A 23,971-nucleotide genomic window follows, 5' to 3' on the forward strand; every position below is an offset into this window, starting at 1 on the left:
GTCCTGGTACGACGGGCAGAGACCGGCTTGGCCGCCGCGGCAGACCGGGCGCGTGCCATAGTTGGGCGTGCACTTGCCCTGCGAGTAGTCGCCAGCCAGGATCTGGACACAGACGGTGCCGGGAAAGCTTGTGCAGTCTGCGTCACTCGAACAGACGCCGTTAAAGCGGTCGCGGGTTGGCACGGGTGCCTTGGTGGTCGTCGCCGCCGACGCGAGCGCGATGGCACCTACGAGCGCGAGGACCCTCATGTCGGTCCGAACAAAAAGACAAACTGAACAGCGTCGGTCCTATCTAACAACGACGTCGGTCCTATCTAACGACACCGGCTGCGGGCTGGGCTGAGCTCGCTCGGCTCGCGCCATACAAACCGTCCGTTCCTAGTCTATTTGCTATTACGTCGCATGTTCCACGACGTTACGCACGATCTTCTGCGTCGCCAGGAACTTGATGTGAAGTCGCGAGCCAATCACAAGCCTCCGCTCCGAAATGGCGTGCACCGATCACTTGACGTCCAAGAAGCCGTACGTACGCTTTAGCTTAACGTTTGTATGAATGTACAATGTACAAGTACAGTCCGAACGGGCAAAACAAATAGCCTAGTTTCAAAACAAATATCCTCGTTTAGGACCCGTCCTAGGGTTGGGCGACGCCAGGACTTGGGACTTGCCCGGTTGGATCGACCCAATTGCACAAATTTGGCGCCCATCGACGGGCTCGCATTCATTAGCCGAGCGGAAGAGAGACGACGACGGCGCCTTCACTACGATGGCGGCCAGAGAAGCGACGCACATCTCTACACAGCCGGCAACGGCTTCAATAAGAACGTATCGCCTGCAAGACGGCGAGATCCTGTGCAGCGACGTGCGCAAATAGACATGCGACCTCCGAGTGGGCGCACGTTCTGTTGCAGCACTGCGCAACGAAGCTCCATATCGTGATCTGCCAGCACGCGCCGTCACGCGAACGAGCGCAGTTGGCACCATCGGCGTGCGAGGCGCAATGCGTGCACAACGCAGACCGCTTGCTTTCGGCAGGTTTGGCTCGCCACCAACAAGATGTCGTAGCTTCAAGGCGAGCGATTGAGACAATAGAGGTAGTACTTAGGAATAATGGGCGGAGTTAGTTGGCGCCGTCGGCCGCCATCATGAGCGTGATGGTATCGCCCTTGAGCAGGATGCGGCCGAGGGGCGTGCGCTTGAGGTTCTTGACGTCGAGCTCCTCGGCGTCGTCCAGCACAAGGTTCATGTACTCGTCAAAGCCCATGATGCGGCCTTCGATGCGCGTGTTGACCTGCTCGTACAGCCAGATCTGGACCCGCGCTTTCTACAAGAGATGATGCATGAGACGAGGAAGGTCATGGAGAGCGCTCGCGTACGTTCTGGAGGAAGCGGAAGATCAAGTTGATCGGCTGCGTCATGGGCTTCTGGACCTTGTTCATCGTCGCCGTCGTCGCTGCCGTCGGCCGCTGATTTTCGAATTTGCCAAACCCCACAGCCACTCGACCAATCCAAAATAAAAACCAGACAGCCAATCCAAGCGCTCCATATCTTGCTTTTCAGCCAATCCAACCTCGTGATGGACAATGCCTTGCCCCAGCTTGGATTTCCCGTCCTGTTTATCTTGCTGTTTGTAGCAAAATACCGTATTTCGCAAAATGGCCATCATTTTTACGTAAAACGAAGCCACTTCAAATTGGAAATCAAATATCCAAGTCGGTTCGAGCCTAAACTTAGATGAGCACGACAGAGCCGCCACCGAGCTCGCCGTCGTCGTCGACGCGGGCGTCCATGAGCAGCGACGTCGAGGTGCCCGTGTCCCCGCCATCGGCGCCCGGCGGATGGTACCAGCGCATGGAGAAGGTCAAGAGCTCGGCGATGGCGGCCAAGAACCACCTTACGCCCCAGCTCCTCCAACTCAAGGACAAGATCAGTAGCAAAGCCACGTCCGCTGCAACAACGGGCCGCGAGAAGCTGCGCAACACGAGCGTACCAGAAGGCCTCCAGCCAGCGCTCGTGCGCGCGAAGGAGGGCATGAGCATCCTCAAGACAAAGCTCTCCTACTCGTCGGTCCAAGTCCAGATCCAGGCCGAGCGGTTCCAAGCCATGGGGCTTCGCCTCGTGACCGAGATGATGTCGGACTCGCAGATGATCGTCTTCATTGACGAAGAATCGTTCGGCCATGCGACGGCCTTTCTCGAGCGTACGAACAACTCTTGCACGGCTCGATCCTGCACCTTGTGTGCTTTCTAGAGTACCGCCATGTGAAGAGCGTTTTGCTGACGCACGACGGAGCGCCGAGTGCCATCTGCTGGGACACGCCCATCGTTCTCTACACGATCCTCACGTATCTCGGAAGGTACAGTATCACTCGCGTCTGACCCTCTGAACTATGAACTAGTGTGCAAACCGTCGCACAGTGCACGGGCCTCAACTTGGCAACGCGCCGCCACATCCACGCCGAGCGCCACGTGTGGCGCTACTGCGTCCGCTACGGCGAGCTCTCGCCCCAAGTGCGCATCGGCTTTTGGAGCCACCTCACGAGGTGCGGCCATTTCGTTCTTCCTATCTTTCAACATACGACACCAGTGTCGAGGCAACGCGCGCGGCGGCCGAGCACGACTACGACACGTACCTGCAGATGGCGCTGTCCAAAGGCGAGTGGACCGACGCGATCCAGACTGATGTCACGCGCACGTACGGGCGTGTTGCGCCCCATCGCCGGTATGTAGCAGTCGCGTTGACGGCGGCAGCGGCCTCTCACACGACGCTAGGTCGTCCAACGACTGGACCGCGTCGATCGATACGGACGAAGAGCTCCAGACGCAGCTCGGCGCGATCTTGCACGCGCTGGCAGGTCGATTCCCCGACGTCGGGTACTGCCAGGGCATGGACTACATCACGGCGCACATCCTGGAGCACGTCAAGGCCGCCGACCGCAAGGTGGCACAAGCTTCTGCGGTAAAGCTCATCGGTTGGTATAGTTTGGCGAGGCGTCGCCACAGAAGCGCGCCGCTGCGACCCAAGTCCAAGTCGAAGCGACCTTCTGGATTCTCGTCGCGCTCTTTGAAAGCTACGGGCTCCGGCAAATGTTCAGTCCGGGCCTCACGCGCCTCCACCTGCACTGCTACCAGTTCCGGTGCCTCTTCCAAGCCGCGCTGCCCGCCCTCTACGACCACTTTGAAGCCGAGCACGTCATGGTCGAGATGTACATTGTTGGGTGGTTCCAAACCCTCTTCCTGTACCTCAACGCGCTGCCCAAGGAGACGCTGGACGCGATCTGGGACATCTTTCTCTTTGAGCGCAGCTGGAAAATCATGTTCCGCGCCGCGCTTGGCATGCTCAAGCTCGCCGAGCCCCACTTGATGGGCAAGTCCATCGACGAGGTATCTTGCTCGAGTGAAAACACTATGGAAGTTGAGTCTGTAGATGATGGTGTTTCTCAACACATTTGGCGACAACCCGAGCATTCTGCACAAGACGACGCTTCTCCCGACAGCGCTCTCGATCAAAGTGACCAACGCGATGCTGAAGAAGCTCGAGCGCGACCACGCCAAGGGCGTCACCCGCCGTCGCAGCGTCTCGGCGCCAAAGCAGCAGCAACAACAATAAGAATAAGCATATCTAGCATGAACCTTCGACGTTTTCACGTGCGAAACGTATGGATCCGGGCGACGGCTACTGCCTCGACATGGGTAGAGCTACGTAGAGTGCAAACGTGGAGGTGACCAGCACGTAGACGACGACGACGGTGGCTGCACCGACCTCTTGACAGGTGTCGATGCGCTCTTGACTGCTCTCCGCCTTTGCTGTCAAGACGGGCTGCTGTCCGAGTACTCGCCCGAGAACGAGACGCTGCTGGACACCACAGCTGCCATATTTTGGAACGTCGCCACCCTCTGCGAAGACCTGGGTTGCGTCTTGCTCTTTGACGACATCTCTGTCGTAGTCAATGACGACGCGCTGCCACCCAGCCCAAGAGAGACAGACGAAGCTCATTCCGAGAGACCTACCCTGGCCGTCTCAGACGCCATTCGTGCAGAGACCGTGACGCTGGCGCGACTTCGCGGCCGATCACTTCATGTACGACGATAAACAGGGCTCAGTCCGGGCTCTGTGACCGAAGCTCATTCGGGTTCTTTTTGTGGTTAGACCTCTTCCTCCAAGCCACCAATAGCCACCACAACGCTGCAGGCGCGCTTTGCTACCCTCCGTTCCCGCCGACGAGCCACGACGACTTCTCTCGACTTGATAGCGCCGCCCGTCGTCGCTGCCCGCCCCATCGCAACACCTGCCAGTAACTGCAGTCGTCGTCGTAGCAGTAGTAGCAGTAGTAGCAGTAGCAGTAGTAGCAGCGACGAGGACGAAGCGCGGCTTCCACTGTCGCCTCGTCTCCGCAGTGTCCTGATGGACTCGTATTTGAATCGCTAACAGGTGCGTCTTCGAAAGATTGCGTCCCAAGTGCAACTTGAAACCGCTAGAAAGGCCCACCCTAGCCCTGCTTCAAGATCGCAACCATACAAAGCTCCTGTGGCGCAGTACGGTGTAGTGGGCCAAGCTCCACACCACCCGTGCCGCTCGTTCCATTTTCATTTTCACTTTTGACGCATCAACGAGAAGCAGATGTATCGCAGTGTCGTTGCGCTTTGGTGCATAGCTGTCTCGGCCGTCGCAGCGACGCCGCTCACGTCGCAGGCGGCAGCCCATCAAATCCACGCGTTGCCGCACTACGACGCCAAGCATCCGATCGACTTTCGCCACTTTGCCGGCCATCTCGCGCTGCCCTCGAACAGCCAAAAGATGTTTTACTGGCATGTTGAATCGCAGTCGGCGCCGTCGACCGACCCTCTCGTGCTCTGGCTCAACGGCGGGCCTGGCTGCTCGTCGCTCGGCGGCTTCTTCACTGAGATCGGGCCGTTCGTCGTCCAGCGCGGTCTCAACGTCAAGCGCAACCCGTACACGTGGGCGCGCAAGGCCAACTTGATCTTTCTCGAGTCGCCATCGGGCGTTGGTTTCAGCACGCCCGTGCTCAATGCGACCGAGTACAACGACGACGTGACGACCGACCGCGCGTACGAGTTCCTGACGCAGTTTCTTGGCACGTACCCGCACTTGAGCGGCCGCGACTTTTACATCACGGGCGAGAGCTACGCCGGTGTCTACATCCCGTACCTCGTCGCGAAGCTCGTGTCGGCGCCGATTCCCGGCATTCACCTCAAGGGATACGCGATTGGGAACCCGTTCACGGACGCCAAGATCGACGGCAACGCCTACATGGACTACTACTACGCCCACGCGCTCATCTCGATGGAGAGCTACGACGACATCGTCGCTTCCTGCGCAGACGAGCTCTCCGAGTGCATGTTCTCGACGGCCAACTGCTCGGCGGCGTGCCAAGACGCGGTGGCGAGCACGCCGATCACGTCCGACGCGTCCTACTTCAACCCATACTACATTTACGGCGACGTGTGTCTCATCACGAACGGCCAAGGCGACTTGCTGCACCTCCACCGCGCGCGGAGCTTGCAGCCCATGCACCGCGGCAAGGTCGGGCCGTGCACCGACCGGTACACGCAAGACTATCTCAACCTCAAGAGCGTGCAGGTACGTGCGGAGTCATGCAGTGCCATGCGCATCCGCCAACGTAGAGAGCGCTTCACATCGAAGGCGACGTCACATGGAGCGACTGCAACATGAACATTGCCGAGGTCTACAGCCGGGCATCGTCGGCGTTGCCCAAGTACGAACGCATCCTCTCCTCTGGTACTCGCGCAGCTCTAATCTGTTGCTAAGCGTTGTGAGCAGATATCTCGGCACTCATCTACAGCGGCGACGCGGACGCGGTTGTCAACTTCATTGGCACCGAGCGCTGGATTGGGCGCGCCGACGGACTGCACCTCAACGTCACGTCGCCCTGGGCGGCGTGGTTTGGCCCTGACAAGCAGCTCGCGGGCTACTCGCAAGACTACGAGCACCTCACGTTCAAGACCGTCAAGGGGGCCGGCCACATGGTCCTATACACACTTGCTTTGAGCTGGACAACTCATGTCCATCAAATGCAGGTGCCCGCGATTCGACCACTCCATGCGCTCTACATGTTCGAGTGCTTTGTGTACGGCCAAGCGAATTGCGATACATTTGCGTACCCCAAGGACAACTTGGAGTATTTGACGGGCGCCGAGCAGCCGAGCGACAGCGATTCGATCGTCGTGACCGCCGGCTTGCGTGCGTCGACGTCGTCATCGGCCTCGTCGAACTGGGCCATGCTTCTGGGCACGCTCTCGGGCGTAGCATGCTTCAGTCTTCTCCAAGTGCTGTCGACCCGCCGGACGCGCGCCACGTACCACGACCTGAGCCAGCGCATGGAAGCGCACCGCGTGTATTAGTATAGTCAAGTTGCATAACGCGTGTTGCATTTTGTCTATGATGGTTTACCGACCGACGAGGAAGTGGAAGACATCGCCGTCCTGGCAGACGTAGTCCTTGCCCTCGGACCGGACGAGGCCCTGGTCGCGGGCCGCCTTCATGCTCCCGGCCTTCGTGAGCGCGTCAAACGAGACCGTCTCGGCGCGAATGAAGAGCCGCTCAAAGTCCGAGTGGATGACGCCGGCCGCCATCGGCGCCGTCGCGCCTTGCGGGATGTTCCACGCGCGGGCTTCTTTCTCGCCGACCGTGTAGTAGCTCTGCAGCTGGAGCAGCTTCTGCGACGCCCGGATCACGCGCGTGAGGCCCGTTTCTTCGAGGCCGCCCATTTGCAGATACTCCATCTGGCTCGCCTCGTCCTCAAAGGCCGACGCGGCTTCTTCGAGGGCGCCGGAGACGGTCAAGCACATGCTGCCTTCGGCTTCGACCTGCTTGCGAACGGCCTCAGTCATCTCGTTGCCCGAGGCTGCGTCATCTTCCGAGACGTTGCAGAGGTACATGGCCTTCTTGGCCGTGAGGAGCTGGAGTCGGTCAAACTGCACCTGCTCCTCCGGGATGTCGAAACTCAGGTTGGCGATCGAGACGCCTTCTTCGAGGAGCGGCTGCACACGCTCAAGGACGACGCCGAGGCTCTGGAGGCCGGGCTCGGTGGACTTTTTCTTCTTCTTGAGCGTCTCGAGGCGGCGCTCGACCGTCTGCAGGTCGGCCAGCAGCAGCTCCGTGCGGATCGTGTCGAGGTCCCGGAGCGGGTCGACGCTCTCTTCGACGTGGAGGATGTTGATGTCCTCGAAGCAGCGCACGACGTGCGCAATGACAGCGACTTGGCGAATGTTGTCAAGAAACTTGTTACCTAAGGAAGAGAGGCTGAGAAAGCTCATCGGATCGTCGTCGGTCGGGTACCCAAGCCTTCGCCCTTGGACGCGCCACGCACAAGACCGGCAATGTCGACAAACTCGAGCTGCGTCTCAATGACCTTTTGCGAGTTCTCCATCTTGGCCAGCGCATGCACGCGCGGGTCCGGGACGCCGACGCGGGCGACGTTGGGGTCGATGGTGCAGAACGGGTAGTTGGCCGCCTGCGCCTGCTCCGTGCGCGTGAGCGCGTTGAAGAGCGTCGACTTGCCGACGTTGGGCATGCCCACGATGCCCACGGAGCGGTGGAAGCGGCGCGCGAGATGCGCTTGGAGCGCCGGCGTCGACCGCTGGGTCAGCTGGAGCATCATCGTAAGAGTGATGGCCCAGGAATGCGCAGGAAATCCAGGTCACTGGACCGGCCAGAAACACGCGCACGCACACTGTGTATAAAAACACCCAACTATTCCATTATGCCAGCTCTATCACGTTCGATTTGTAACGAAAAGTGGCGTGCTTTTATCCTGTACCCACCCCTGGGCGAAACGGCGACTTGGTGTTTGTATTGCAGTGTTGCGCTCGTCTGGCGATTGCGGTCACGCGACGGACCCTTCATACTCCAACATACGTGTTCGATGATCGAAGGAGTGAGCCCCGTCTTCCAGGCCTTCCTTGGCACGCTCGTGACATGGGGTCTCACCGCCGCCGTACGTCTTCATGGTCAATGCAGTGGCTCTAGACTTGTCGCCTCTAGGGCTCGGCGCTCGTCTTCGTGCTCGACGTCGAGAACAAAGAGCTGAGCCAGAAGATCCTCGACTCGATGCTGGTATCATGCATGGCCAGGTCGCGACGATGCCTCATTCGCCGTAGGGTTTTGCCGCTGGCGTCATGCTCGCCGCCTCGTACTGGTCGCTCCTCGCGCCCGCGATTGAGATCGCCGAAGAGTCGCCGCTGTACGGGCCCGAGGGTCGCTGGGCGTTTGTGCCCGCCGCCGTGGGCTTCGCCTTGGGCGCGGGGTCAATGCTCTTGACAGAGCATGTGCTGCCGCTCCTCGGCCTCGACACGAAGCCGGAAAGCTGGGACAAGAAGGACGACGATCTCAAGGTGTCGGCGGTGACGCCCGACAAGACGCGGTCGACAAGCTCGGACGGGCTGCGTCGCCGCAAGACGAAGAAGAACGACGCGCCGGATGATGAGGCGCCGTCAAAGCAAGACGACGCTGTCCACGACGACGCGATCCAGAGCTTTGTCTCGGCCAAGGACATGAGCTTTCGCCGCGTCGTCCTCCTCGTGATTGCCATCACGATGCACAACTTCCCCGAGGGCATGGCCGTCGGCGTCGGCTTTGGCAGCATCGGGCACACGTCGTCCGCGACCTTTGGCAACGCCGTGAACCTCGCGATCGGCATTGGTAGCCTCTTCGGTTCCGTAGCTTGAATGCTCAGGGGCCATCATTAGGGCTTCAGAACTTTCCCGAGGGCCTCGCCGTCTCGATGCCATTGCGCCGCGAGGGCATGCCGCCGTTCAAAGCGTTCATGTGGGGCCAGCTCAGCGGTCTCGTCGAGCCCATTGGCGGCGTACGTTCGTCGATGCTCCGTCGCCTTTGTCTCATGCGCTTGTCCGTAGCTGCTCGGCGCATTTGCCGTCGTGTACGTCCAACCAATTTTGCCGTACGCGCTCTCGTTTGCGGCCGGCGCCATGGTGTTTGTGGTCGTCGACGACTTGATTCCCGAGGCGCACCAGAGCGGCAACGCCAAGCTCGCGACCATCGGGACCATTGTCGGGTTCATTGTGATGATGACCATGGACGTCGCCCTCGGCTAGCACGCCGTACAGTGCGGTTAGAGGACACATTGTACAGTGTACACATCGTAGTACTAGTGCTCTCTACTAAAGTTTCTACCAAACGGCAACAGGAAGATCGCAACGCTGCGATCTTGAGCGGTTGCCTGTTTATCTTTGGCGTTCGAAAATGCAAAGTCGCGGGTCTTGTATCTTTGGATACTGAAACACCTGGCCCAAATATCCACCGAGGTCGTAGGATGAGGATGGTGCGCAGCTTGTGCATGGCGGCCATAGTCGCGGCGACCGCGTCGGCCATGCCGGCGTACCCACCGGGCGTCCGCTTGGAGCTCACACGCCTCGCGTCGACGCACGAAGAGGTGATGCTGCAGTCGCTCAAGGAGAACCCTGCGGCCGTCGAGATGAGCCTCGTGCTCGGCCAAGGGGTGCACTCGGTCGAGATCTTTTTCGGGCACCAGAAGCGCCTGCTCATCGTCGACACGGGCAGCGCCGACACGGCCTTTCCGTGCACGGGCTGCGTCGACTGTGGCGCTCGGCACACCAACCCGCTCTACGTCATGGGCGACAGCGCGTCGTACCTCTCGTGCGCCGACAACAAGAAGCGCGGCTTCTCGCCATGCAAGTCGTGCACGAGCGACGAACATTGCGCGTTCGCCGAAGAGTATGTCGAGGGCTCGGGCTGGAAAGCGCTCAAGGTTCAGGACACTGCGTACTTTGAGGACCGCCCGGATCTGAGCGCGAATCTCGTCTTTGGCTGCATGCAGAGCGAGTCCGGCGCCTTTCTCTCGCAGCGCGCCGACGGCATCATGGGCATGAGCCAGGACCCGGACGCGGTCCACGTCCAGTTCTTCATGGATGGTGTCACGACGCTCCGCGGCTTCTCGCAGTGCATCGCCGAAGACGGCGGCTCGATGGTGATTGGCGGCCTCGACGTCTCGCGCAACCTCCCGTCCGAGACCATGGTGTTTACACCGCTCCGGGACACGGGCTACAGCTACTGGACGGTCTCGCTCGAGTCGATATCGGTCGGCGGCCACCAAGTCGACGTCGACACGAGCATCTACAACGCACACCGCGGCTGCGTCTTTGACAGCGGCACGACGTTTGTGTACATTCCGAGCGCGGCCAAGGCGGGGTTCCAAAAGCAGTGGACAGCGGCCGTCGGCGAAGACTCGGAGCACGCGGCGTACATTGATGGCGGCGACTACACGCTGTCGCGGCTCGAGCTGCAAGCGCTTCCGAGCATCTGCTTCCAGTTTGCCAACGACGCCAGTATGTGCATCCCGCCGACGCAGTACATGGTGCACGACTTTGGCGACACGTACACCGCCACGATCTTCTTTCAGGACTTTGCACAGGCGACCATCATTGGCGCGTCGATGCTGCAGGACCACAACATCATGTACGACATGGACAACCACCGCATTGGCTTTGTGCGTGCGCACTGCGGCAGCAACAGTAAGCTCGAATCGGTCGCGCTCGTGACGGCGCTCGGCGGCGACGCGTTCACGCCCGAGTGGAGTGTCGCCAAGTTGCTCAGCGATATACCGGCCATCACGGGCTTTGTGTTTGGCGTGGGCCTCCTCCTCTTTGTGAGCGAGCTCTACGCCGCGGTGTCGTCCTACAAACGCGCGCCGTCGGCGCCCCGGCCATTGCAGGAGCCGCTGCTCGAAGGCTCGCACGAGGCTTGCGCCGAAGGACTCATCTTCGGCGACAGCGACACCACCTCGTTTGCGCTGCACTCTGTCTAGCTCTCGCAGATTCGTAGATATTCGCGCTCACTACCAACACTCGACAACTACGATCTTATGCATACACGTGTGACCTTCATTCGTGTTGTGAGCGACCAAGGCCATGGCCGTGCCTCAAGAACGCCGCCACGAGTGCTCTCGTTGGCATGTGACGAGATCTGGATCGTCGCACATGTACAAGTAGCTTCTTGCCACGTGTCCGAGTATCTTGGCGATTGGTGGGCGTGGCTGGCCGCGTCAGGACGGTCCACAGCACAACCGCTGCAACGTACGAGAGGTGAAAATAGGAAGAAGAAGAAGAACTAGTGTCTACGACACCCGCCACGCGAGTGTGCACGAATCTTGACAGCATCTTGCGCCCGTGGACGGTGCGAAAATGTCGAAAGATCGCGGGCTTCGAAAAAGGGCTGCTTTTGATTGGGCGAGATTGTCGGGTTTGGTTCGGAATGGACCAATCCACGTGATCGATACACCGAAATCTTTCCATTTTTAGCCACTCTTTTTCTGAAATCCTTTCTGCGACGTTGCCAACTCGGAAGATCTCCCGCCGCAGAGTGCAAATATGCTGGTGGGCATCAAGACCGAGAACACGCTCGTGAGCATGCAGCCTGCGGGGAACACAAGCTGTGCCAAGCCACCCACGCCCAAGCCTGCCCACAACGAAGGCCGATGGACCGACGCCGAGCACGGCCTTTTCCTCGACGGCCTTCGGAGGTACGGGCGGCAGTGGTTCAACGTCGGGAAGGTCGTCAAGACGCGCAGCGTGACGCAAATCCGCACACATGCACAAAAGTACTTTGCCAAGCAAGAGAAGGAGGTCAACTCGATGCTGCAGACGATGACCACCAAGGCCAAGACGCCACGGAAGCGCGCTGATGCGTCCGAGGCGCCGGTCGTGTCGCCTTTGGCAAAACGTCATGGCTCTCTGCACCACAAGATGTCGCACAAGACTATGGACGGGCTGCATGTCGTGCTGTTGGCGGTCGAAGCTGCCTCGTCGCCCGACTTTAGCGACCGACGTTACGTGCTCCAGAGCTTCCTAAAACAGCCCATGTCGAGTGTCGTGAGCTCCAAGATCAAGCACTTGATCAACGACGTTGCCGCGTTCGTTCGGCGGCGAGAGAAAGCCTCCGACGCGTTGCACCTCGGCGACATGCACATTGCAATCGACAGCGGTGCGTACATGACGGTGGAGAGCGCGGTCACTGCGCTGCTCGTCCGCCTCAAGACGCTCAAGTCGACAGCGACCGCGACGTTGGCGCAGCAGCTAGTGCTGCAGGAGCTGCCCCAGCTCTTCCTTACGAACGCGTGGCCAATGCGGCCATCGGTACCGTCGAGTCCACCAAGCGTCATGATTCCGGTGCTCAACCCGCAGCCGTCGCCCATGGCGCTCAAACTCCCGCGCCTCGCCGACTGGGCACCCACGTCGTCGTCGGCGGCGGCATTTGGCGACGACCAGTGTATTGCGATATGACACTGAATTTTGAAATGTTGAAAAACGTCTCTTGCGATCGCCAGACAGAATGGGTTGCCAGTAGTAGCCAAGTCGCTCGACCGTAAAGCTAGCTCGATGCGGTGGTCAGCGTGCTTGGGGTTGCGCCAAATATTAGCGCCGCCAGCACGACGGCGCGCTGGCCTCTGGCAACTGCCTCTGGGGGCGATTGTGGTGGTCTGGGCGGAGAAGCTACGGGTGCTTCCGCGCCCCCAGCTGCCAGCGCGGACGCCACCAACCACCTCGCAATCCAGCGCTGCTGCAGGCCCTCGCGAGCGACAACGTTGGGTGCTCTCGGCGCGTCCTCAATGGCGTGACGAGTGGCGCGTCAGGCAGGCGCGCGGTGTTGGCGCGGGCGACGCGGCGCGGGACGTCCGGATGTGCATCCGGCGGCTCTAAATTTTCATGTATGTGGGACAAGCCGCGAGCCTCCGATTGGCCTTTCCGCGAGCATTCTCCACACTTCTTGGTCGAGAAGATTGGGTCAGTTCCTTCAACGTGGCCAGCATTTCTGCCACCACTACCATGTCGTCGTCGTCGTCGCAGTGGCCGCCGCAGCACGGCGGGCCGCTGCTCGGGTACCGCGGCAAGTGCAAGTACAAGAGCGGTCGGTGCATGAACGAGCGGACGCTCAAGGAGAATGGCGAGCCGCACACACTCTGCGAGCCGCACCGGTTGCAACACAACAAGAACCAGCGCAAGTCGGACATCAAGCGCCGCCGCCTCAAGAAGCTGCAAGCGCCGACCAATGCAAGCGTCCAGCGGCTGCTGCATGCTGAGAGCATGGCGCGACGCACGACACCGACGCACGCGACGTCCATGGTACACCCGATCACGTTTGCCCCACCGGACGCAAGCCATGAGGACCAGCACAGCGCGAGGAGCAGCGATGTACAAAGCACCAGGGACGATGCCTACAGCGACTACAGCGACGCCAAAATGCACTCACCGGACGCACAAACCTCCTTCAACTACAGCTGGACCCGGCCACCGCCGCCGGGCAAGATGGAGATGCGGCGCACCATAGAGTCCCCGATGCTGCCACCTCTCCAAGCGTCCATGTCCTATCACAACGCCACCAACACGAGCGCCTATCCTTCGGCCGACCGGTGGCTGCCACCGATGGCGCAGGCGGCGCACGTGGCGATCAAGCAGGAGCCGCCCGACGAGGCCAAGCCGCCGCCGCCACCGCCGGGTGCCGGTCTCCCCGACGGGTGGTCGCACGAGGACCTTGTCATCTTGACCGAGATGGTCGGTCTCCAGCAGTCGTCGTCGTCGGCGTCGTCGCGCCAGTCGTCGTGAGCGTCGGTCGTATTTATTTGCCAGTTTTGTTGTGTGCTATGCGTTTTAAACATATAAACCACGTGTCGTTTGTTTGCATGTTTAAAACACGAAACCATCTTCCAGATACCATTCCACGAGACCCAAGCAACCATGGCCATGCCCGGGCGGACGACCGTGCGCCTCATGCCCGCCCACATGCGCTTCGTCAACGGCGTCTCGCGTGCGTACGACGACGAGTTCCCGCACGAGCTGCGCCATCTGGTATGCAACACGCGCCCACGCGTGGATTTTTGTTGAGGTTGTAGGTGGACGAGACGCAGTTCAGCCACGCCATCAACCAGATCAACAACACGCTCACCGACTACTGGCCGTGCCTCTTCTGCGTCTGCTATGGCTACGCGTGCTGCGTCTGCACCGGCGGCCTCTCGCTCCTCTGCCCCCACATGTGCATCAGCGACGTCCGTGCCGCCTTCAACACCACCACCGACGACGCCTGATCCAACCTTGTTGTAGGCAGAGCAGTACGCCCGGACGCTCATCGACCGCATCAACCACCGCCCGTGCTTTCAAGACGTCGGCGTCGAGTGGAAGTTTGTCAAGCGCTGCGGGCGGTCCTGGGTACGGCGACTGTCTCGCCTCGTCGGGCTTTGAGCTTCATTTTAGATTGAGATTTCGTTTCCTACTACCAACTACTCCAAGGTACACATGCTCGACTCGGCATCAAAATAACACAACATGAGTAGAAGGGCGACGGTGGCACCTACCAAAAGGTGCTAATCGCGAGCCCGACCTCGAGCAGCCGCACCACGGACGAAGCGTCGCCGACGCTCTTGTGAGTGTAGTGGAAAGAGAATATATTAGTCGACTCGACTACTGGATCGTGAGAAAGCCACGCAGCGAGTTGCGGAACTGGCCGAGCTTTTGCGTAAACTTGTCGCGGTTCGAGGCCTCGAGGGACTGGAGAATGTCGCTGTAGAGCTTTGCAAACGCCTCTTCCACGAGCACCTTGTTGGCGTCGTTGGCCTGCGACGACGCCAGGTTTTGCTCGTACGCCTGCAGCGCGTCCGGGCTGCACAGCGAGAGGCTCAAGATCGGTCGCGAGAGCGCCCACTGCGACGACGCGTCGCCGTAGATCAAAATGTTGAAGAGCGACGACAGTAGCGTCGACCAGAGGTTGGGCGACGCCTGCAAGTGACTCAAGAGCAAGTGCTTGAGCTGCGAGTCCTTCTTCTTCTTCGTCTCCGTATAAAAGAGCGACGCGAGGTGGTCCACGGCCGTCGCGCACTGCGCCGCGATCGTCAAATCGTACGAGTTGACGCCTTCGTGGAGCGACTGCACGAGCTGCGAAAACACACTAACGTCCAGCGCGACCACCGAGAGCAGCTGGTTGCGGAAGAGGATCTCGAGGAAGAAGAAGTACGCGTTCTTGACCTTGGGGTAGTTCTACGCCACCGATCGAGATAAGTATCAATGTATCAAATGGCAACGTACGATGAGGTCGTCGATCGGAATCGAGAGCGCCATTTGGAGCGACACCTCGAGCGCACGGTCCCACGCAGCGTCGTTGTAGAGTTTGAAGACGCCAAAGTTGACATAATTGCCCCCTAGACAAATATCAAGTTTGTATCAATCGAGAGCAAACCAATGGGAGTACCGAGCGCGCGAAAGAGAATGCCGAGGCAGAGCGAAATGCCCTTGTACTTTTCTGCGTACGGGTCCCGGAGCGCGCGGTTGTTCTGGAGCACGCGCGACCCGTAGGCCACAATCACTTGGCTGAGCTCGCGGAAGAGGAGGATGCCGTTGGGCGAGCTCTGGTCAAAGACGACGCGCTGGCTCTTGTTGTACGCAAGCTCTTGGAGAAACTTGAGGAGCGCGTTCATGACCGACGGCGTGTCATACCACACGTCGGCCGCTTTCGCAAAGATGGGCATGTACGTCGGGTAGAGCAAATCAAACATGCAGTTGTACGTGCGCTTGTTGTGCGTCGAAATGAAGACGCCGCGGAGGTCGCGGCAGACGCCAATGATCGCCTCGCGCACGTCCGGCTGGCGGTAGTTCTGCACGTGCATGAGCGTGTTGAGCACGTCTTCCATGGGCTTGACAAAGTCCTCAAACCGGTCCGAGCTCTCGTCAAACGCGGTCGTGAAGAGGAGCCGCGAGATCGTCGAGTGAAAGCTTGTGCGGTGGCGCGTGTTGCTCGGGATTGCGAGAAACGGAAACTCGTCGGCCGTGTGGTGGCCAATGAGGTACTGCACCGTGTCGAGCCCGAGGAGGAGCTTCCCGGACGAGTAGCCCGACGCAATGTCCAGAAAGAGCGTCAGCGTGCTGCTGATGACCTTCTCTTCGTCGCCCCAAAACTTGAGGTCTTGGCCAATGTGCGTCACAATCATATTGACAACGACCGTGTGGTCGCCGTAGCCCATGCGCTCGAACATGCGCTGGTACGTCTTGGTCTTGAGCGACATGCTCGAGTCCGACGGCGACATGCCGAGGAGCGGGTTCGAGAGCGGCGAGGCCACGGGCGACGCGGCGAGGGTCGGCGTCGGCGCCGACGGCATGCCGTGCTGCTCGCCAATGTAGCTCCGGCGGAAAAAGCTGAAGTAGTGCAAGAACGCGAGCTCGAGGTGGACGTGGCACTTGGTGCGGCCGCCGGACGAGATCAAGCGGTGCTCGACAATCTTCATGGTGGCAAAGACGCGGTTGCTGAGGTCGGCGTCGACGACTTCGTCGCCGTCGGCGGCTTGGGGCGACGCGTACGAGTGGCCGCCGATGATCGAGCCGACAATGTAGACGAGCCACGCGAGCTGCATCTCGAGGCCGTGCATGCCGCGCGCGAGCGAGTCGTCGTCGTCGTCCATGCGCGCGTCCATGGCGAGCGCGGCGGCTTCGCGGTACTGGGTGAGCGTCGTGTCGAAGACGGTGAGGAGGTACTCGCCGACGACACGGTAGTTGTAGTGGCAAATCGTTGGTAATTTATCAAACTGCTCGGCTAAGCTACCCTCGTCGCCGAGCGGGTCGTCGACCGCGTCATCGGCGGCGACGGCCAGCGCCGAGTCCAGTCGCGACTGCACGTACGACTGCACAATGCGCGGAATCGAATTGTCGAGAAACGCAATCGACGCCGCGCCGTTGCGCTCCGTGCGCACGTACGGGAGCGCCGCGACGAGGCGCGACCAGAGACCGAGAAGGTAGTGCACCGAGTTGGCCGACCACTGCCACTGCGTAAACGACTTGACCGTAAACTCGGGCGTGAGCTCCATCCACTCTTGGAACGACTCGGCCTTCATGAGCTCCGAGAGCTGGTAGTTCGACTTGAGGCGGCTCAAGAGACGGCAAAACTCGTGGTAGTTGGCCGGGTCCGAGAGCCCCTGCTGCATCGAAATGATGCGGCAAATGCCCGTGAGGAGGCGCGAGAGAAAGGCCGCGCGCTCCTGGTCCGGCGAGAAGAGCGACCGACGCACGGACGCAAGGAGCATGAGCGTCTCCAAGCAGCGGGCCGCGTTGGGCGACGCCGCCGTCGACGTCGTGTGGTAAAAGTCAAAGAGCAGCGACATGGTCTCAGGCTCTTGGATGATCGCGCGCCATGTCGTCGGGACTTGGAGCGCGCCCGCATCTTCGGCCGACTCGTCGGGGTTGATGCCGATAAAGTCAAAGGACAGGCACTTGATCGCGAGGCCGAGCGCATAGTCGGCCATGCGGTTCTCCTGGTCGGGCGTCGCGCCGGGAATGCTCTTCATGTGCAGCGTCTTGACGGTCGTGAGCGCGACTTGGAAGATGTGGAAGAGCGACGCATCGCGAAAGGCCACGGCGATCTTGCGATGGAAGGTAAGATTGCGGCCAGTCACGGGTTGGTTCATCTCGGTCACAAGCTCGTTGAGAATCTGGAGGCCAATGATGCAGTGGTCGACCGTCGCCTGGAGAAACTTGGAGACCTCGAGGTTGAGCTCGCGGAACTGCTCGTCGTCAAACCAGCCAAACTTGGTGAGGCGGCACACGAGCTGGATGAGCGAGACCGTCACGTACTTTTCGAGGCTCGGGCCCTTCTGCGCCAGGTACCCGAGCACGTAGTTGCGGATGTCGATGCGCTGCGACGGCGTAAAGTTGTTCCAGTGGGTCGTGATGAGCTTGGTCAGGCTCGTGCTCGCGACGAGGAGCGCGAGCATGTTGGTCGAGTTGTCGAGGATGTGCTGGCAGCGCGGGATATGCTCCGCCGAGCTCTGCAGCACCAGGACGCTCTGCTGCGCCATCGACCGCTCGCGCTCGTCGGCCGACTGGTACAGCGCGGTGCAGAGCATCTCAAAGTGCTGGAGCTCGTTCGCGTCCATGGCGGCTGCTTCCGAGACGACAATGTATGGATATGCGTCGAAAGAGGTCCCCCAAAAACGGACCTCGCTGCCACGCCCCACGTTTCCTTATAAAATATGGCTTTTCAGAGGTCACCCTTCGCTGCCTTTTGACCAATCGCATTGCAAGATTCCATTTTCAACAACGGCGATTGGCCAAAAATGAGTGCGCCAGTTTGTTCCCAGCAACTGCGACGACGACGGACGACTTGCAGTTGCACAACCCACTCCGACTCCTTCAATGCAGCGCTGTGCTCGCGTTCGACTTTAGTTTATTTGCCGTCGACTAGACGAGAAGGCGACTGCTCTCGCATCGCAACCGCAGCGCTCCAGCACTGACGCAAGGCCGGTACGACCTAGCAACTCGATCGAAGCTACACGACAGGCCAGCTACATACTAGTACAGCCCGTAGGTAAAAGGGGCGGCAGTTGTTCCGTAAGTCGAAGCAGCGCCACGCAGCTACGCTGGCGCCCACAACCTGCGACGCAAGTTGAAGCTGGCGCCATGATCACGTCCACATATCTTCGCAGCAGCCATCGGATCCGCCTGAGCCGGATGCAAACGCCTGAAAGATCGAACGTTCGCGCGGCTTCCTTGGGCAACCTGATTTCCGAAGCTTCCGTGTGGTGCCCACAGCCCGCCTTGGGGTTGAACGAGTATGAACTATGCAAAAGCGACGACCTACTAGCGGACCTACTAGAGACACAGGACTCTTGTTGGTTGCCTTCGTCGTACCGCGCAGCGCGGCCGCCAGAGGCACTTCAACTTGGCGCCGGCGTTCGAAATCTGAACGTGAACAGGGTCGGAACGAGGTAATTTAATTCGTTATCTTGGTATTTGTAAGTGGAATAAAAGCTTCGTAATATATTTGACCGCTCCCGGTGGAGCTGGGTGCGAGCTCAGATCTCATTTGCCTTTTTGCCTCCAAGCCGCAGATGCAGCGCTCGATCATCGCGTCGCTCGTGGTCGTCGCGGCGAGCGCCATGGACGTCCAGACCGCGCACCACATCACAGACATGCCCAACTACAACGACAAGGCGCCCATCAACTTCAACCAGTTTGCGGGCCACATGCCATTGCCATCGAACGGCCAAAAGATGTTTTACTGGCATGTCGAGTCCCAAGCCAACCCGTCCACCGACCCGCTCGTGCTTTGGCTCAATGGCGGCCCCGGGTGCTCGTCGCTCGGCGGCTTCTTCACCGAGCTTGGGCCGTTCGTCGTCGAGAGCGACCTTAGCGTCAAGCGCAACAAGTACGGCTGGAACCGCAAGACCAACATGGTCTTTCTTGAGTCGCCGTCCGGCGTCGGCTTTAGCCAGCCCTTCCTCAACGCCTCCGACTACAACGACGCGTTCACGACCGCGCGCGCGCGGGAGTTCCTCGCCGAGTTTCTCGTCGCGTACCCGTCGTACGCCGGCCGCGACTTTTACATCACGGGCGAGAGCTACGGCGGCATGTACATCCCGTACCTCGTCGACGCGCTTTTGACGGCGCCGATTCCCGGCCTCAACCTCAAGGGCTTTGCGATCGGCAACCCGTACACGGACGAAGCCATCGACAACGAAGCGTACCTGGACTACTACTACACGCACGGCATGATCTCGATCGAGGCGTACACCGACATCCAGGCAAAGTGCAATTTCAACGGTCTCGCCAAGTTTGCCGGTGTCTTCTCGGACCGCTCGAGCAACGACTCGTGCGCGGTGGCGGTCTCGGAGGGCATGGTGCAAGCTGAAACGGACAAGCTCAACGGGTACTACATCTACGGCGACGTGTGCCTCCTCCAGAACGACCAAGGCAACACGCTGCAGTACCGCGACATTCGCCCGCTGCACCGCGGCCCGTACGCGCCGTGCACCGACCAGTTTACGCAATCCTACTTGCGCTTGCCGCAAGTCCAAGCCGCGATCCACGTCTCGGGCAGCCACGTCGAGTGGAAGAACTGCGCTGGCCACGCTGCGATCAACTACACGCGGAGCAAGTCGTCGCTGCCGTTGTACCCGCGCATTCTCAACGCGAACCTCAAGGCGCTCATCTACAGTGGCGACGCCGACTCGGTCGTCAACTTTATCGGGACGCAGCGCTGGATCACGTCGAGCGGTCTCAAGCTCAACGTCGTCGACAAGTGGAAGGCGTGGTTTGGCCCGGACAAGCAGCTCGCGGGCTACACGGAAGCGTACCAAGGCCTCAACTTTACGACGGTCAAGGGCGCGGGCCACATGGTGCCTGCGGTGCGCCCACTCCACGCGCTCTACATGTTCGAGTGCTTTGTCTACGGCCAAGAGACTTGCAACACGTTTGCGTACCCCAAGGACAACTTGGAGTATTTGACGGGCGCCGACGTCACGTACACGAACGACGATGACGACGATGACGCGACGACGCAGGCGACGCTCTCGTCGGGCGAGTCGAGCATGAACTGGGGCCTCTTTGCCGTGGCGCTTATCCTCGTTGGCACGATCATCTCGGGCGCTGTGTTTGTCATGCGGCGGCGCGCCAAGAAGCGCGAGTACGCGGACCTCGAGGAGAAGACACCGTTGACGTGCTAGTCGTTCAATCCAAAGTACTTGGATCTCGACTAGTCGAGCGAGTGTAGCCGATCGGTATGGTTTGCAGTCGTACGTTGGTTAAGTAATCGGTGAGGATCGAGTGCGTTCGTCAGAAAATGGAACGAGAAAGACGTGGCTCCGGTGGCACTAGCTACTGCAATGACGACGCTCGGCTGATTCCGGAGTCTCACTTGCAGATGAAGTCTTCTTTGCCCGTCCTTCACGCCCTAAATCGCACTGCGACCTCCAGTCGCAGACGCCGCCACGCGCGGTAGAACATAAGAAAGCTTTGTCCAGGGCTGAGATATCCAAGCACGCTGCTGTCCTGCCTGCTCAACATTGTCTTTGAGCTTACGGTTTGTATTAGTATAGTAACCGCAAATGAAAAATCGAATCCAGGGGTAGGGGTTGAACCAGCGCCGCATAAACACGGTACGGAGATAGTACGCAATGCGACACCCGCATATCCCCTTGTCGAAGCAGCTGCGCCTCGTTCGTAGGCCATTTCGACCTCGAAAGGCTCCCACCAGCTCCAACGCGCGTGCTTGGGTGCTTGACGGTCGCCCAGCGTTTGACATGGTCTCCACACCGGGTACTATTGGATAGAACGGGCAGCAACAGAGTACAACTTGGTCGCGGTCGAATATGACACAACTCGCCCCATGGGTGCCGTCCACTGTGCTCATCTGGACGATGGTGACCGGCAAGGTGCTGCTACTACTACTACTACGAGCTTCTTTACATGCATCGCTGTCCAGCGATCTCGCCATCTCGCTCACCACAGTAATACCAGCGCACCACGCTGCAGTGCACAGGTTCAACTAAGAACCACGTGGCCCAGCGCCGATCGCGATCCATCCACACAGTGGGATGCGTCCAGCTGCGCGCAACCGTCAATTGCCGAATCCAAGTACACTGGCCCTTCGCCTTCCCTTCCAGAATGTCTATTTGCCGCTGGAAGGCATCTGGAAGGATCGAGTACTTTTGTGATCATACCGGTAGTCCTCTCCAAATGCGATTGCATCGTCATCCTTGGGCTCACAGCGCGGGCGGAGGGGCAAGTTGCTCGTGCAGGGGCGACTACGGCGGACGATTCAGCGTCGGAGAGTCGACGCATCAAGAAAAGCAGGCGACGGACGCGGACCAAGTGTTGGCCAAGATGGTCAGGTCCAGAATAGAGCTGGTGTCGCATTACTGTGGCTTCTTGAGCCCTCGAGATTGGGTGCAAACGTACTTGCTTAAGGCAATTGACTGTCAGATGGCCTTCTTGAGCCAATCGGCGGCGAGATTGCCATCCGGCGACTCGGCCCCATCTTGTGGCTGCGCTGCATTGCCACGGTCAGTATATCTTTGGCATGCTGGCGCTCGTACTACTCTTGCTCGCGTGCTCGGCGGTCGCCGCCAAGGACGGCGCCCACGCCCACGCCATCGAGGCCCTCCCTGGCTACGACGACGCCAAGCCCATCAACTTTAACCAGTACGCCGGCCACCTCGTCCTACCCTCGAACGGCCAAAAGATGTTTTACTGGTTCGTCGAGTCCGAGTCCAACCCCGAAGTCGACCCGCTCGTGCTCTGGCTCAACGGCGGCCCCGGCTGCTCGTCGCTCGGCGGCTTCTTCACCGAGCTCGGGCCGTTCGTCGTCGAGAGCGACCTCAGCGTCAAGCGGAATCCGTACGCATGGAACCGCAAGACCAACATGCTCTTCCTCGAGTCGCCGGCTGGCGTCGGCTTTAGCCACCCGCTGCTCAACGCGACTGAGTACAACGACGCGACGACAGCCGACCGCGCGCACGAGTTCCTTCGCCTCTTCTTTGACGAGTACAGCGAGTTCAAGAACCGGCCGCTGTACATCACGGGCGAGAGCTACGCGGGGCAGTACATCCCGTACCTCGTGGCCAAGCTCATCGAGTCGCCGCTCGACGGCGTCAGCCTCGAGGGCATGGCGATCGGGAACCCTGTCACGGACGACGTCATTGACGGCAACGCCTACATGGAGTACTACTACACGCACGGCATGATCTCAATCGAGACGTACGACGAGCTCCGGTCGATCTGCAAGAACGACGTTGGCAAGTACGCGGGCTTGTACGCCGACACGCCGTGCCTCAAGAACCCCAACGTCACGTGCGCCAACGAGTGCGAAAACCTCGTCCGCGACGCGATCGCGTCAGTGCAGACCGACAACCTCAACCCGTACTACATTTACGGCGACGTGTGCCTCTTGCAAAACAGCCAAGTCGGCGCGCTTCAGTATCGCAAGCTCGCGAGCGGCCACCGTGGCCCATACGCGCCGTGCACCGACAAGTTTACCGAAAAGTACCTTCGTCAACCCAGCGTCCAAGCAGCAATCCACGTTTACGGCGGCGTCGTCCCGTGGACCGACTGCAACGAGCAGATCGCGGGCATGTACACGCGGAGCTCGTCGGCGCTGCCGTTGTACCCGCGCATCCTCGCGACAGACCTCAAAACACTCATCTACAGCGGCGACGCCGACTCGGTCGTCAACTTTATCGGCACCGAGCGCTGGATCTCGCGCCAAGGGCTTCGCCTCAACGTGCTGAAAAAGTGGCATGCGTGGTTTGGCCCGGACAAGCAGCTCGCCGGCTACACGCAGCAGTACGACGGCCTTACGTTTTCGACGGTGAAAGGCGCGGGCCACATGGTCCCCGCGACGCGGCCGCTGCATGCGCTCTACCTCTTCGAGTGCTTCGTGTTTGGCGACGAACTCTGCCGCGGCTTTGAGTATCCCAAGGACAACCTCGAGTACCTCAGCGGCGAGGACGTCTCGGTCGACACGTCCGAGGCGTCGCTCATGTCGACGGCCGTGCGCCGAACGGTGCACGCGTACGTCGAAGAGGGCTCGCGCTTTGGCAGTCTTCTCGTGCTCGCGGGCGTCATGCTTGTCGTCTTCATCGCGATGAAGCAGTGGCGCCGCGACGCCAAGAGCCCCGACTACTACGCGCACTTGACGGCCACGAACGTGCCCAAGTACGGCGACGATTGCTCGTGCAGCAGCCCGTGAGAACCGTACTCGTCGTCTTCATCTTCTTTGTGTATCTAACATATCACCATTCGAATCGAGTCGCTCAGTTGCCAAACGATTAGTCGTTTTTCGACTATAAACACATGTGTTCTGCAAGGAGTGGTTGGAAACGAGTGCGATAGTTCGGTATGATCAATGCCCACATTCTGCCGACGTAAAACGCAACGTGCGATGGCAACGCTGAGGGCTTTGTTCATAGACTCAACACTCACAGTGGTCAAGCAAGAAGAGCAAAAAGGTACACCACGTGAGGTACATGTACTGTACTTGTGGACGATGCTGTTCAAGATCTTATTTTGACATCCGGATAACACCACCAGAAGATCGCAACGTGTGGATGTTGCAGGAAAGAGGCCTGCTACAGCCTCGACGCATACTAGTATGTCGCCAAACCGGTGCCAGTAGTCTCAACTTGGCAAATGCATCGGTGCCT

General features: G+C 59.9%; 12 protein-coding genes across 12 annotated transcripts; 9 read left to right on the top strand and 3 right to left on the bottom strand.

The window, feature by feature from the left end:
- Positions 1 to 1,059: 1,059 nt before the first annotated feature.
- SDRG_05348 (small nuclear ribonucleoprotein E) lies at positions 1,060 to 1,513 on the bottom strand. The gene is made up of 2 exons (XM_008611061.1): positions 1,377 to 1,513; positions 1,060 to 1,324 (listed from the first exon to the last, which is right to left on the bottom strand). Exons 1-2 carry the CDS (start codon positions 1,437 to 1,439, stop codon positions 1,121 to 1,123), a joined length of 267 nt encoding a protein of 88 aa, XP_008609283.1. The 5' UTR covers positions 1,440 to 1,513; the 3' UTR covers positions 1,060 to 1,120.
- A 221-nt stretch (positions 1,514 to 1,734) lies between these two features.
- Positions 1,735 to 3,609, top strand: SDRG_05349 (hypothetical protein; the record flags this gene model as incomplete). The annotated part of the gene is made up of 7 exons (XM_008611062.1): positions 1,735 to 2,200; positions 2,251 to 2,356; positions 2,399 to 2,542; positions 2,587 to 2,721; positions 2,772 to 2,940; positions 2,982 to 3,383; positions 3,427 to 3,609. The coding sequence occupies 7 exons, from the start codon at positions 1,735 to 1,737 to the stop codon at positions 3,607 to 3,609; spliced, it is 1,605 nt and encodes a 534-aa protein (XP_008609284.1).
- Positions 3,610 to 4,620: 1,011 nt separating this feature from the next.
- On the top strand, positions 4,621 to 6,421 carry SDRG_05350 (hypothetical protein; the record flags this gene model as incomplete). Its single annotated transcript, XM_008611063.1, has 4 exons — positions 4,621 to 5,601; positions 5,646 to 5,760; positions 5,803 to 6,008; positions 6,060 to 6,421. The coding sequence occupies 4 exons, from the start codon at positions 4,621 to 4,623 to the stop codon at positions 6,381 to 6,383; spliced, it is 1,626 nt and encodes a 541-aa protein (XP_008609285.1). The 3' UTR covers positions 6,384 to 6,421.
- A 7-nt stretch (positions 6,422 to 6,428) lies between these two features.
- Positions 6,429 to 7,642, bottom strand: SDRG_05351 (GTP-binding protein YchF; the record flags this gene model as incomplete). Its single annotated transcript, XM_008611064.1, has 2 exons — positions 6,429 to 7,270; positions 7,321 to 7,642. 2 exons carry the CDS (start codon positions 7,640 to 7,642, stop codon positions 6,429 to 6,431), a joined length of 1,164 nt encoding a protein of 387 aa, XP_008609286.1.
- Positions 7,643 to 7,906: 264 nt separating this feature from the next.
- On the top strand, positions 7,907 to 9,095 carry SDRG_05352 (hypothetical protein; the record flags this gene model as incomplete). Its single annotated transcript, XM_008611065.1, has 5 exons — positions 7,907 to 7,978; positions 8,026 to 8,097; positions 8,142 to 8,682; positions 8,730 to 8,848; positions 8,898 to 9,095. The coding sequence occupies 5 exons, from the start codon at positions 7,907 to 7,909 to the stop codon at positions 9,093 to 9,095; spliced, it is 1,002 nt and encodes a 333-aa protein (XP_008609287.1).
- Positions 9,096 to 9,319: 224 nt separating this feature from the next.
- SDRG_05353 (hypothetical protein) lies at positions 9,320 to 10,825 on the top strand (the record flags this gene model as incomplete). Its single annotated transcript, XM_008611066.1, has 1 exon — positions 9,320 to 10,825. The coding sequence occupies one exon, from the start codon at positions 9,320 to 9,322 to the stop codon at positions 10,823 to 10,825; it is 1,506 nt and encodes a 501-aa protein (XP_008609288.1).
- A 512-nt stretch (positions 10,826 to 11,337) lies between these two features.
- SDRG_05354 (hypothetical protein) lies at positions 11,338 to 12,344 on the top strand. Its single transcript, XM_008611067.1, has one exon. It carries the CDS (start codon positions 11,388 to 11,390, stop codon positions 12,297 to 12,299), a length of 912 nt encoding a protein of 303 aa, XP_008609289.1. The 5' UTR covers positions 11,338 to 11,387; the 3' UTR covers positions 12,300 to 12,344.
- A 390-nt stretch (positions 12,345 to 12,734) lies between these two features.
- On the top strand, positions 12,735 to 13,697 carry SDRG_05355 (hypothetical protein). Its single transcript, XM_008611068.1, has one exon. It carries the CDS (start codon positions 12,843 to 12,845, stop codon positions 13,617 to 13,619), a length of 777 nt encoding a protein of 258 aa, XP_008609290.1. The 5' UTR covers positions 12,735 to 12,842; the 3' UTR covers positions 13,620 to 13,697.
- A 22-nt stretch (positions 13,698 to 13,719) lies between these two features.
- On the top strand, positions 13,720 to 14,493 carry SDRG_05356 (hypothetical protein). Its single transcript, XM_008611069.1, has 5 exons — positions 13,720 to 13,862; positions 13,907 to 14,059; positions 14,115 to 14,219; positions 14,265 to 14,300; positions 14,345 to 14,493. Exons 1-5 carry the CDS (start codon positions 13,752 to 13,754, stop codon positions 14,435 to 14,437), a joined length of 498 nt encoding a protein of 165 aa, XP_008609291.1. The 5' UTR covers positions 13,720 to 13,751; the 3' UTR covers positions 14,438 to 14,493.
- Positions 14,472 to 17,926, bottom strand: SDRG_05357 (hypothetical protein; the record flags this gene model as incomplete). Its single annotated transcript, XM_008611070.1, has 3 exons — positions 14,472 to 15,044; positions 15,093 to 15,205; positions 15,256 to 17,926. 3 exons carry the CDS (start codon positions 17,924 to 17,926, stop codon positions 14,472 to 14,474), a joined length of 3,357 nt encoding a protein of 1,118 aa, XP_008609292.1.
- A 933-nt stretch (positions 17,927 to 18,859) lies between these two features.
- On the top strand, positions 18,860 to 20,761 carry SDRG_05358 (hypothetical protein). Its single transcript, XM_008611071.1, has one exon. The coding sequence runs from the start codon at positions 18,881 to 18,883 to the stop codon at positions 20,492 to 20,494; it is 1,614 nt and encodes a 537-aa protein (XP_008609293.1). The 5' UTR covers positions 18,860 to 18,880; the 3' UTR covers positions 20,495 to 20,761.
- Positions 20,762 to 21,816: 1,055 nt separating this feature from the next.
- Positions 21,817 to 23,634, top strand: SDRG_05359 (hypothetical protein). Its single transcript, XM_008611072.1, has one exon. The coding sequence runs from the start codon at positions 21,850 to 21,852 to the stop codon at positions 23,515 to 23,517; it is 1,668 nt and encodes a 555-aa protein (XP_008609294.1). The 5' UTR covers positions 21,817 to 21,849; the 3' UTR covers positions 23,518 to 23,634.
- The last annotated feature ends 337 nt before the right edge of the window (positions 23,635 to 23,971 follow it).

This window comes from Saprolegnia diclina, assembly GCF_000281045.1.
Source record: "Saprolegnia diclina VS20 unplaced genomic scaffold supercont1.14, whole genome shotgun sequence".
Classification (NCBI taxonomy): Eukaryota; Oomycota; class Saprolegniomycetes; order Saprolegniales; family Saprolegniaceae; genus Saprolegnia; species Saprolegnia diclina.